The sequence below is a fragment of the Mycosarcoma maydis genome, chromosome 1 (assembly GCF_000328475.2).
Source record: "Mycosarcoma maydis chromosome 1, whole genome shotgun sequence".
In the NCBI taxonomy this organism is placed as follows: domain Eukaryota; kingdom Fungi; phylum Basidiomycota; class Ustilaginomycetes; order Ustilaginales; genus Mycosarcoma; species Mycosarcoma maydis.
The window spans coordinates 1,705,694-1,717,054 of record NC_026478.1 but is presented as its reverse complement, the minus strand read 5'-3'; the positions used below and the strand labels follow the sequence as shown (position 1 = coordinate 1,717,054).

Below are 11,361 nucleotides of genomic sequence, written 5' to 3'. Positions count from 1 at the left end.
TCAAGCTTCACTCTCGATGTTTGTCATGTGTGAACGGATGTGGATGCAAAAAAATGTGTTGCGTGACGTTGTGAGATGGTGGGAGAAATCAGGCAACATCCTGAAGCTCGATCTCTAAGTCGAGGAAGGTAAAGTCTTGATCGACTTCTTGCTGCCAATCGTCGTCGTCATTGTCGTCGTCCAGAGTAGATGCAATGGGTGGATTTGGGTTTGTATGCGAGTGGTGGTCGTGTTGGTGGTCGAGGTCGTCGTCGCTGTCGAACGCGGGTGTGGAGGCTGAGGGTTCAAGGGGGCCGAAGCGGGCTTCCGGGTTGAAAGTTGTTTTGAGCTTCCGTTTGGCAGTTGGGTCGAAGATGCTGTTGAGCAGGTGGTGGCGTTGGGCTCGATTGGCTCGGGTGCTCGGTGCGTGGCGGACGGGCGATAGTTTGAGTCCGGCCAAGGATGTATGTGCATCAGTGCTATCCGAGTCACTGCTGTCGTGGATTTGGTCAACTGCATACATCTCACCCTTTGTTGTGGACGTGGGAAGTGTGTAGATCGATTCATCTTGGTCGAATTCCGCATCTGCAGTGAAGCGCGACGAAGCGGTGCGCAGCGTTCCGTAGCGCTGGTAGGGTGTGATTGAGATGACTTTCTTCACGGCGGACTTGATACCGTTTTGTGATGCAGGCTCGTCTTCATCGGATAGCTCGACTTGCTGCACTTTCCTCCACTGCTCCGCTTCACCAACCACATCGGCAGGCGGTGTTGCGCTTGCTGCGATGAGCATGCGCGACGGACCGCTGATCGGCGTCTCCACAGCTTTTTGCTTCGACAGATACGAGCGATCTGTGGAGGCTCGAATTGTGCTGCTGGGCACAGTCACCTCGGTATGCGGCGACGACGATGCATCAACGCCACGGTGGTACGGAGTAGGACTCGAAGAGGCGTACGTTGCGTTTGGCGGCAAATCTTCCTCGTCGTCATCCATATCGCTCGACGAGGGCAGCTGTATCGCCGCACGAACCTTATGCTTCTTGATCAAGGCTGCACCCATCATTGGTTTGCAAGGTGAAGCGGAATCGCGTGCACGTCGACGTTGTGCAACTTGTGCAGCGAAAAGTCCTCCCACCGGTGACGCACTATCGTCGTCCATAATCGCGTCTGCGTCATCCTCCAGCTGCTGATCCACGTTCCGTTTCCCGACGGCTGCGGCGGCACGAGGTGCGATATCCAGCACATTCTGCGGCGCATGGTTTCCAGAAGGCGAAGCAAAGAGCGGTCGAAACCCCTTCGCGGAAGACGAAGCTCGACCAAGTGAGCGCACCACTCTGCTGGGCGATTCATTTCGCAAGTCGACGTCTTGGTCATTACCTGGTACGATGCTGCGTGCACGACTGAAAACTGAAGCAGAGCTGGGCATCGTAACGCTCCTGTTTTCCTGCACTTTGCGGTTGCTCCCAAACCCGAACACGCCCAAGCGTCTCTGGATGCGCCTCGGATCGGTTCTTGTCGCACCCACGCTGCTGCCGGACACGACTCGTCTCGCAGCAACAGGTGTGGGCGGCACATCTTCGCCACGCAGCCGCTTCCTCGCTTTGGTTCGCGGTGTGTAGGCGACCAGAGCAGCGTTCAATGCTGCATCATCATTGTCTGCCCGCGTTCGAGCCGTCTTGGTCGGGGTACGTCGCAGCACGACCGACGCCTCTAGTGTCGTGCGTAGTTTGGACGGAGACGAAGCGATGAATTGCTGGCGGTGGCATGGAGACTTGGTAGGAGTGAATTGGCTGCGGCGCGACAGTGTATCGAGCAGCGGTGACCGTCTGGTTGGGGTGATTTCGACCTCAATCAGCGATCTTGCCGGACTGACCGTATCTGGCGGCGTGCCCTTAGAAGGCGAAGCGAAGGGGTTTCGACTCTTCCCAGGTGTGGTCGCTGCTGCTATCGCCGATGACTTTGTCGGTGTTCTCAAAGGCGTTCTCGACGACGTCCCGTTCACTGCATCAGCCCTGACAGATGATCGTCGCTTTGAAGGCGTCTTGAACACATCTTGCCTGTCCCCCTCTGTCAGCCTCTGCTTCGAGCTCGAAGCTGTACTCGAGCGTCCCGACGACACTGGCTTGCACTTTGCCTTTGCATCACCTCCTACAGCCTGCCATGTATCGTATGTTCCCGCGATAGCCGCGTCGGCCAGGATGTCACGTTTGGTGGGATCACGACCGTGTTGTGCTTTGAACGCCTTCTGCCATGTTTTGAGCTCTCGACGCAGAAGTTGTTCCATCTTCACCAGCTATACCCCTGACAAAGGTGGATGTTGCGCGATTCCAGCTCTGAGTGATTGGCACTGCGATGATGGGATTAAGATGATGTAGATGTCGAAAGTGGAGCTGGAAGTAGTGCAACACGCCTTGTCCAAAGACAATTTACGCGTCACGCGTCGTGGGTGGCCTGCTGACGCTTGCTGACTAAGAAAAAGGATGTTAGACCGACAGTCGCGCTAGTGTGTCGATGATCCGTAATTGCAAGTTGCGCGTGGCGAGAGTGGTGGTCCGCAGGGAATGGTGAATAGACTGTGATCGAAGGCCACGCCGCCTCGTCTGCTCCACTTTGGCATTCCGCACCGCACAAGCCGCTTGCTCAACCAACACTGTCTTGTCATTAAACTCGCACCTCATCCTCGCCATCATCACGACGCACTCATCACTCGGAACGCATTTGTCCTCATTATCGCATACGCAGGCACGTGCACAACCCACTACACCGCTTAACCTTACTCTGACAAGCAGACGACACCATGTCGGCTCCAGAAAAGAAGCAGGAAGCCGACTTCACCTCTGAAGTCGATAGCCTGATCCCGGAAGCACAATCGCTCGCTTCGTCATCGCAACTGGCCGCTGCACTGGAAAAAGTGTTTGCGCTCGAGAAGAAGTCTCGAAATGCGGCGGATCTGAACTCGACTACGCGTCTTCTGCTGCTCGCTATCCTGCTGGTACGAAACACTCCGTCGGTGACGCAGACCAACTGGGATCTACTCAGCGACACGGTGACGAGTCTGAGCAAGAAGCATGGACAGCTCAAAATGGCCACGACGAGAATGGTGCAGCTGGTCATGTGCTTTTTGTACGCGGCGGTTGACCCGGAAGAAGAGCGACGTAGGGAGCAAGAGGCAAAGGATGAAGAGATGAAGGATCTCGCTGCTGAAAAGGCAGAGAAGGAAAAAGCCAAGGCTGTCAAGAAGGAGAAGGACGAAGGCAAGAAGGAGTCCAAAGAGGCACAGGATGCTCGCAAACGTCAGGAGGATCAAGAGCAACGAGAACGCGAAAAGGTGGGCAAGCAGAACGCCAAGGTTCTCGAACTCATGGATGCAGGCAAACGAATCGGCGATGCAGGCGTCGACGACAAGATCCGTCGAAAGCTCGTGCAGCTGCTGCGCACGGTTACCGAGGGCAAGATCTTTGTCGAGGTCGAACGCGCGCGTGTGACGCTGTTGCTCTCCAAGATGCTCGACGCCGAGGGCAAAGTGCACGAAGCCGCCGATGCGCTCCAAGACCTCGCAGTCGAAACGTTCGGCAGCATGGACCGTCGCGAAAAAGTCGAATTCATCCTCGAACAGATGCGGCTTAACTATGAACGCAATGACCTCGCCAAGATGGCGATCGTAAGCAAGAAGATCAACACCAAGTTTTTCGAGTCGGCGAAACACGCGGATTTGAAGCTGAGGTATTACGATCTGATGATTCAGTACGCGTTGCGCGAGGACAAGTTTTTGGATATCTGCAAGTACTACCGCGAGATCTACGATACCAAAGAGGTCAAGGAGGATGCGGAGAGGAGAAAGCAAGTGATGCGCAATGTGGTGGTGTTCTTGGCTTTGGCCAAGTACGATAACGAGCAGAGCGATTTGATGGCACGCGTCGAAGCGGATGGCGGGTTGGAGGAGACGCCGGAGCACCGCAATCTGTTGAAGTGTTTCACCACGCCGGAGCTGATGCGCTGGCCGGGGATCGAGGAGCTCTACGGCCCGCTATTGAAGAGGTCCGCGGTATTTTCTGCTGCCTCCACCGCTGCTACTGCTTCCGCGTCCACCAGCCCTGTCCGCGACGGTGCGCATCGCTGGGAACAACTGCACAAACGCGTTGTCGAACACAACATCCGTGTCATCTCATCCTACTACACGCGCATTACGCTTGTACGTCTCTCGCAACTGCTCGACCTTTCACCGGACCAATCCGAGTCTTCTCTCGCCGACCTCGTCTCGACGCGAACCATCTTTGCCAAGATGGACCGTCCCGCTGGTCTCGTCACTTTCCAGAAGACCAAGTCCAACGCCGACGTCCTCAACCACTGGTCTGCAGATATGAACAAGCTCATGAACACCGTAGAAAAGGTCACCCACCTCGTAGAGAAGGAATGGGCCATTCACAGAGCCGGTATCAGAGGCGCATAGTCCCCACACTGTCTCCTGAATCTCTCCCGCAATCACAGATTTCATTCCTTTTTGTCCAACTCCATCGCACTTGTCTGTGTATAAACTCACGGCCAGCCGCCACTCAGGCGCACCAGCATCTTGCGGCACTTCACTCTTCACAACCACGTCCCGCCATCTCGAACTTCTTCATCTCCGACCCTGTCACTAATAGATCTTTCCTCCTAACAGGCTTTCACGCACAAGGCTATCAGAGAGAAAGATGAGGGGGGTACGATTGATACGTATCGAGTGAGAAAACGTGACAAACTGGACAAACATCACGAACATTCGAGATTGGGACGTTTAGGGGGGGAAAGGCGAAAGAGAACAGCGGTGGGGTTTGTTGCGGTGAGTGGCGGTGAGATAGAAGGACGGTTAAGGGAAATGCATGACAAGTAAAGACAGTAGACAGTTGGCAGGATCGACACTTTCGGGCGGTGTGCCCCGAGCAGGCGTTCAAGACATGCAACGAGGACCGAGCCGACTGCGGCGTGGCTCGTACCAGCTGATTGCGAAACATGTGCAGGGACTGCACCAGACGTTTTGTGTGTCGAGTGAGGCGTGCATTTGAGGAAGAGTGAGACGAGCATTGCTTGTGAATGGCGAAAAAAGAGAGAAAAAAAAAGAAAACGATCTTGGCTGGATCTGATGCGCGGGAAGAGTGGTGATGAGACGTCGAACCTTGACAAAGAGGTTGGTAGCCGTATATGAGCTGCTGCTAGGGGAGGATGAGACGCAGTTTCCAGCCTCGTTGCTGCCTGGTTTTCTTGATTGATCATGCTTTGGACACCTGTCCTTTGATTTCCAACGAAGCCCTCTCGCATATCCGCGAGGAAAATGGTCTGTGTCTGCATGTGTGAGTCGCCCCACACATCAGTCGAGAGAAAAAATCATGATCATAACCAGAGCGGTCGCTCGACCGTCTATACCGAAAAGAGAAGCGCCAGAAGATCCGTGAGATGCCAAGAAAAGCTGTTGGAAGAGGAGGTTCATTAGAGACCGGGTTGAGGAAAGGGTCCGTGAGTTGGTGAGTCTGAAGGGAGAAGAGCGAGCTGGCATGTACTGATAGCTCTAAGCCCGCTGCAGCCGCGCCGATCTTCACGTAACGTTTCAACACCGACGATGAAAAGCTGATGCAAAGGTGGTCACACCGAAACGCCGTGCATCAGATCAGTAGTAGCCGGTCTGGTCCTCGCGCTTCGGAGGTCGAGAGGAGCTGGGCATGTTCTGCGAAGTGAGGTAAGCCTTGTCGGCAGGGCGAGCGGTGCCATAGGCAGTGCGCGTGGTGTCCATGCCGTTGGCGACAGCCTCGTCACCCTCCTGAGGGAGAACCTTGCGGCGAGGTAGCTGGGCGGCCTGCTGCTGAGCCTGCTGCTGCTTGACGACGGGGTCGGCCTTGGCGTCCTCGCTGCGCTGCTGGATGGACCAGTCAAAGACGTAGTCGTACTGGAAGCCTTCGCGCACAAAGAGGTCGCGGAAGAGCTTGCGAAGGTACGAGTAATCGGGCTTGTCATCAAAGCGGAGCGATCGGCAGCAGTTGAGGTAGATGGCCATCTCGGAGGGGAAGCCTCGGCAGAGGAGCTCGGTGGGGGTGGTCATCTTCTTCTCCATGATGCGGTCGTACTTCTGCTTCTTGGTGGCAGCCTTGAGACCTTGCCACGGGAGCGAGCCGCGGAGGAAGTACATAAGGACGTAGCCCAAACTTTCGAGGTCATCTCGTCGAGACTGCTCAACACCGAGGTGGGTGTTGATCGAGGTGTATCGAGCGGTACCGGTCAAGTTTTTGTTCTCTCTGTAAGGAATGTGCAGGTGCGTCTTGGGGTCACGGTACTTTTTGGCGAGACCAAAGTCGATGACATTGACCTGGTTACCGCGTTTGCCGATACCCATGAGGAAATTGTCGGGCTTAATGTCGCGGTGAATGAAGTTGCGCGAGTGGATGTACTCGATTCGGGAGATCTGTATAGGTGACGATCAGGATGTAGGCAGAAGAAACGGTCAGATGGTCTGCGCTTACAGGCTGTGTAGGTAGGAGAGCGGCCGTACGAGCTCACTCTCCAGCAGCAATGGTCAAGTTGAGAAAGCAGGATATACATACCATCTGGTCGGCAAGGAGCAAGACAGTCTTCAGCGAGAACTTGCGGTTGCAAAAATTGAAGAGGTCCTCAAGCGAAGGGCCGAGAAGGTCAATGACCATGGCGTTGTAGTCGCACTCTTGTCCATACCATCGGACAAAGGGAACACCGACACCGCCGGCGAGGGTCTTGTAGACCTTAGCCTCATACTCAAGCTGGGGATGCTTGGCCTTGATGGACTCGAGCTTAATGGCGACCTCTTCGCCCGAGATGATGTTGATGCCGAGGTAGATGTCACCGAAGGAGCCAGAGCCGATCTTCTTACCGATGCGGTACTTTCCTCCGACACGAAGATCCATGATTGCTGCGAAGCTGGGTGCTGAAGCGGCGGTGGTGTTGCACAGAGACTCAGGCTATGAAGTCGTTGTCAGGCAGGCGGTGCTGTGACAAATTGAGTGGAACAATGCTGGACTGCAAAGATGCAATGATGCTGGGCAGTGTTGATGGTGAAAGTGACGAACAGCGCTGGCGTCGGCAAAGCTCAAAGTGCAAACAAAGAGATGTTGGAGTTGGTTGGAGATAATGGTGCGAAAGCAGCAGCGTTTGTTCCGAAGCGATACAAATTTGAATGAGTGAAGCAAGCGTATGCGCTGAACGATGCTGATGGGCGCAAGCCACGAAGAGGGACAGCACCTGCAAAGAGGTGAACGCAGGATGCCGAAAGGCGAAAAATAATGGGCTGAAAAAGTAGCTTCGGTTGACTGAGCCACGGGACCGCGTTTGTGATGATGAAGAGGGAAGCAACGACGGTGAAGCGCGCGGATCGAGATGGAGATGGGTAAAGTGTGAGGTGAGGTAGGAGTGAAAGGTGAAAAGGATGGTTTGAATCGACAGCAGAGCAGAGCGCAGCCTCAATCTCTCCAACTCAATCACGAACGCTGTGTCGTGTCAGTTTTCGAATCAAAATCCGATCGAGATCCAAGCTGGGTAAGGGCTAGGCTGACTAGCTGGCGGGACGGCGTTTAGCTGAAGTTGCCTTTGGGCTGTGCCTGCTTGGCAGGCCAATTCGCTAACATGCATCTGACGAAATCACGATTGGTTGGCAGGCGGCGCAGGCGCAATTCGTGATTCTCAGTCATGTTTGTCCACTCAAAATGGTGAGTAAGTTAAAAATAATCAAAATCGGACGAAACGCAGCATAACTCATAGAACCCACCATTCACAATTGCAAACGTGCCTGCAGCCAAGTCAAATCGACCCACTCGTGACTCTCCAGCCCGACTCGAGCCGCCTGACCTAGTAACTTGTTTAATGATTACGGGTAGAAGCAGCAGTCTCACACTTACCCTCATACCGACGCTGTCTGGGCCCTCTTCTGAAAAAGGCACAAAAATCCGAAAAGGGGGAATTTAGCCAGCAGTCAAAAAAAGCTAATGTGAATACAAACCTGAGGTCACTCATCTCGCCTCAATTCAATCTCTGTAGAGATTTGAATTCGTGATTCTCCAACCGTGAACGCCTGGCTTCAATCGGGAATGTGAAGGCCCTTGCTGAAATTACCGTTCAGGATGTCGACATTATTTGATCGGGTAGTTGGATCTGTGGGCGCCAGGCCATTGAGAACTTCTTCGTTTCCCGTGCTCCAAGCGTGAAGGCTAAGTTATGTCCATCCGTGGTTACAGCTGCGTGTGCAGGTAAGTGCGCTGTGAGATTTGCCTGGATCTAAGGATCGCAAGCGCGAAACAGACGGAGCTCATTCCGCCTAACTATAGAAGAAAACCGAGTTGTTCCGCTCTTGCTTAGCCGAGGGCTGACATTCTGTGATATTGCTGCTGATTCAAGGTGGCTGGCTGATCATCATCGTTGTCATCTGTTGTCGATGTCGACTCGCGTGACTCTCGGCGTCTTTGGGACGACGCTATGTAATAAAATTGCGGCGACACAGTTTCTCTTGAGGCGCCAGCGAGCTAGATACAGCTTGTCGTGCAGATCTAGTGTTGGTCAGGATGGGTGGCTGTTGATAGACGAGTGGTCGATCGAAGCTGTTTTCCTCGGTCTTGCTGACAGGTGTCGGGCTAGTGAGACAACGAGCGGTTGGTCTTGACGCCCTTTGTCTTCGCTAAGCGTTCTGCGCTCTTGCAAGACCACCATGCAATACACTCACCTCACCTTGCGACCAACGTGTGCGCCTTCAAACTCTAAGCTTGTAGGGTAGACCTCTGCTGCAAAAAGATACAATTAAGTTCGAGTCTCAAGTACAACGCCTTGGCACGCTAGTCTCGACCTGTAGGTCAGGTTCTTCGCCTGCAGTCCCTGCATCTGCGGAAATTGTGACTTGTCAGCCTCAAACAAATTGGCGGCAGCTTTGCGTGTGATTTTACACAGTGCACATGATAGTCACTCACGACTCTGTAACTTAAGAAAGCTCAAAGAACGCATCACGCTCCAAGGACCCTGGATTCACGATTCGGAAAACCAGCTGAACCCACCACATCTCGACAATATGGACATGTTTTGCACATCTTGATAAAACATATCCATTCCTAAACATGCAAGGACGGGACTAGAATGCAAAAGACTCGCGATGAAGCTTGTTGGTCGGCCACCCGGCGGACTCCAACGTGTGCACGACGGACGTTTCGAGTTGAGGTGGCCCGCACACCCAAACTTCCGCTCTTTCCCTACCACTCAGCGAGAGCAAGAGGTCCGGGCTGAGACGGGCGTCATGGAATGTGATGGTGAGATCAAATGCTGTGCCATCTAGTTGAGAGATCGAGAGGGCATTATCATGCAGCCCTGCCGAGAAAACGTGCACGCATAGCTTCCCGATGGTTTCGGCATGCCTCGAGGTGATCGCCCTGCGAACCAGGTCGAGCATGACAAGAGCCTCTGCTCTGCGTACAGCAAGCACCAGTGTGACATCAAGTTTTCTATGTCTCGAGCTCGCCAAGAAGCGCAGGAATGACAGGAAAGGTGTGATGCCTACGCCCGAAGCAATCCATAGCATCTTGACACCGTCACCAGCAGCTTTCGACAGCACAAACTCTCCCCCTACACCTAGCACCGGCAAGACCACGGAAGCCGGCTGCTCTGTCAATGTCGTCTTTGCTACCTCGAACAACTTCGGCGTGATCAGCCCTTTCCCCACCCTTCGCATCGTAATCACAATCGTATCCTCAGCCTTACCGGTATGGTTGGGCGCAGAGCTGATCGTCCATGTGCGAATACCACCATCATTGAGCTCCTGCTCACCTCCGTACTTGACCGACATGTGTTTGTATTCTTTCACGTCAGAATCCAAAAGCGATCCGCAGTCCAAAATCACGTGCTGTCCTGCGATGTACTTGACCGGGGGTGAGAGTCGGAACGTGATGCTAGCAAGGTCGACAGTGTGCTGTTCGAACGCGATGATCTTTGCCTCATGCGACCGCGCTTCCTGGACTGCATCGGCGGCTGACTGCGTAGAGAGTTCGGAGCGGAGACGTCGCACGGGCGGATTGTAGGGACTCCAGCCGATGCCGTCCTCTGCACCACTCTGAAAATCTTCGACGTATTCAGCTGGGTTAAACAAAACCGGCATCAGCGGTACAGCGTCGCGAACATATATGTAGCCCGTCAGCTCGATCCGAACGCACGTGTTTACACCCGGGAAGATAATGTTCGACTCCTTGCCCAAGAGAACCCGCGCTTCTCCCGTGAGATAGACCACATCGATCGGTAGACCTTGCTTCATCAGAGGTACCGTGATGCCTGCCACCTTATCGCTGTGAATGTTGCCGAGCGAGCTCATGAAGCGATTGCCAGAGTAGTCGGGTAGGTAGGCTACCTGCCGTCGCACCGTTCCACCGATACCATCGGTGGTGGCCTCGGTAGTGATTCGAAGGAAGCCTGGCTTGCCTCCACGGATGTTGATACCGAGACGTGACTGGAAGATAGTCTGTACCGGGCTGGTATATCTTGTCGCCAGAAAGATGGTGTCGGCCTGAGCGATGTGCTCAAGCGTTTCTTTGGGAAGACTCTCTCCGGGAGCTAGATCCAACGACTTGTGTAGCGTCACTGGATCATGGTTCGGATTGGGAACAAGATTCCTAGTGTTGATGTACTTCGGACAATTGCCCAAGCTCTCCATCACTTCGACTTGAATGGTCCGTTGGTCCTGACTGCCGACATTGCGCTCGTTGATGAAGCCTGAAAACTTGTTTCTCCTTCGATTTTCGAACATGATACCCACACCGGCAATCAGTCTAAGTCCAGGTCCTTGGTACTCTGTATCATCTCCGCGCACGAGTCGAGTCATACCGAATTTCGCACCTTCCTTCAGCGCGGTTTCGACGGGGTGTCCTTCGTGCAGCTTCATTCCAGCTGCAATGAGCGAATTAAACGAAGGCGATTTGATAAAGCCGTGCGAGCCATCGCTAGCTGAAAGAAACGAGCCCCACGGTCGACCGCGCCCGTCGAGCGTACAGACGCTGAGGATGTTGAGCGCTGTGTGAAATTGCTGGTGCTGAGCCGTGAGCCTGGGCTGGAAGACCGCATGCGCCCCAGCAACCGCTTCACTGTGGCCCAGTTGGGATTGGATGAAGAGCTCACCGGCGTGCCACTGATGTGAAGCCGCCATAATGAGGTCTTGGCGCTATCAAATGCGGTCGTGAGATATGATCAGATCTTGCGAGACTCGATCAACTTATATACGAAACGTAAGAAGCATGGACAAGAGGCTCAACCAAGCTGCACAGTGAGAGTAATTGCCACGGACATAAGATGGCTGAAAATGTGCGGGGCACAAGCCAGCGCTGAGCGCTGTCAGGGTCCTGCCAGCCAAATAAAGGCGGCTCTTTG

General features: G+C 54.1%; 4 protein-coding genes across 4 annotated transcripts; 1 reads left to right on the top strand and 3 right to left on the bottom strand.

The window, feature by feature from the left end:
* Positions 1-88: 88 nt before the first annotated feature.
* UMAG_00586 (uncharacterized protein) lies at positions 89-2,260 on the bottom strand (the record flags this gene model as incomplete). The annotated part of the gene is made up of 1 exon (XM_011388110.1): positions 89-2,260. One exon carries the CDS (start codon positions 2,258-2,260, stop codon positions 89-91), a length of 2,172 nt encoding a protein of 723 aa, XP_011386412.1.
* A 513-nt stretch (positions 2,261-2,773) lies between these two features.
* Positions 2,774-4,426, top strand: UMAG_00585 (putative 26S proteasome regulatory subunit; the record flags this gene model as incomplete). Its single annotated transcript, XM_011388109.1, has 1 exon — positions 2,774-4,426. The coding sequence occupies one exon, from the start codon at positions 2,774-2,776 to the stop codon at positions 4,424-4,426; it is 1,653 nt and encodes a 550-aa protein (XP_011386411.1).
* A 1,191-nt stretch (positions 4,427-5,617) lies between these two features.
* Positions 5,618-6,881, bottom strand: UMAG_00584 (putative casein kinase-1 hhp1; the record flags this gene model as incomplete). Its single annotated transcript, XM_011388108.1, has 2 exons — positions 5,618-6,406; positions 6,546-6,881. 2 exons carry the CDS (start codon positions 6,879-6,881, stop codon positions 5,618-5,620), a joined length of 1,125 nt encoding a protein of 374 aa, XP_011386410.1.
* A 2,204-nt stretch (positions 6,882-9,085) lies between these two features.
* On the bottom strand, positions 9,086-11,140 carry UMAG_00583 (uncharacterized protein; the record flags this gene model as incomplete). The annotated part of the gene is made up of 1 exon (XM_011388107.1): positions 9,086-11,140. The coding sequence occupies one exon, from the start codon at positions 11,138-11,140 to the stop codon at positions 9,086-9,088; it is 2,055 nt and encodes a 684-aa protein (XP_011386409.1).
* Positions 11,141-11,361: the final 221 nt, after the last annotated feature.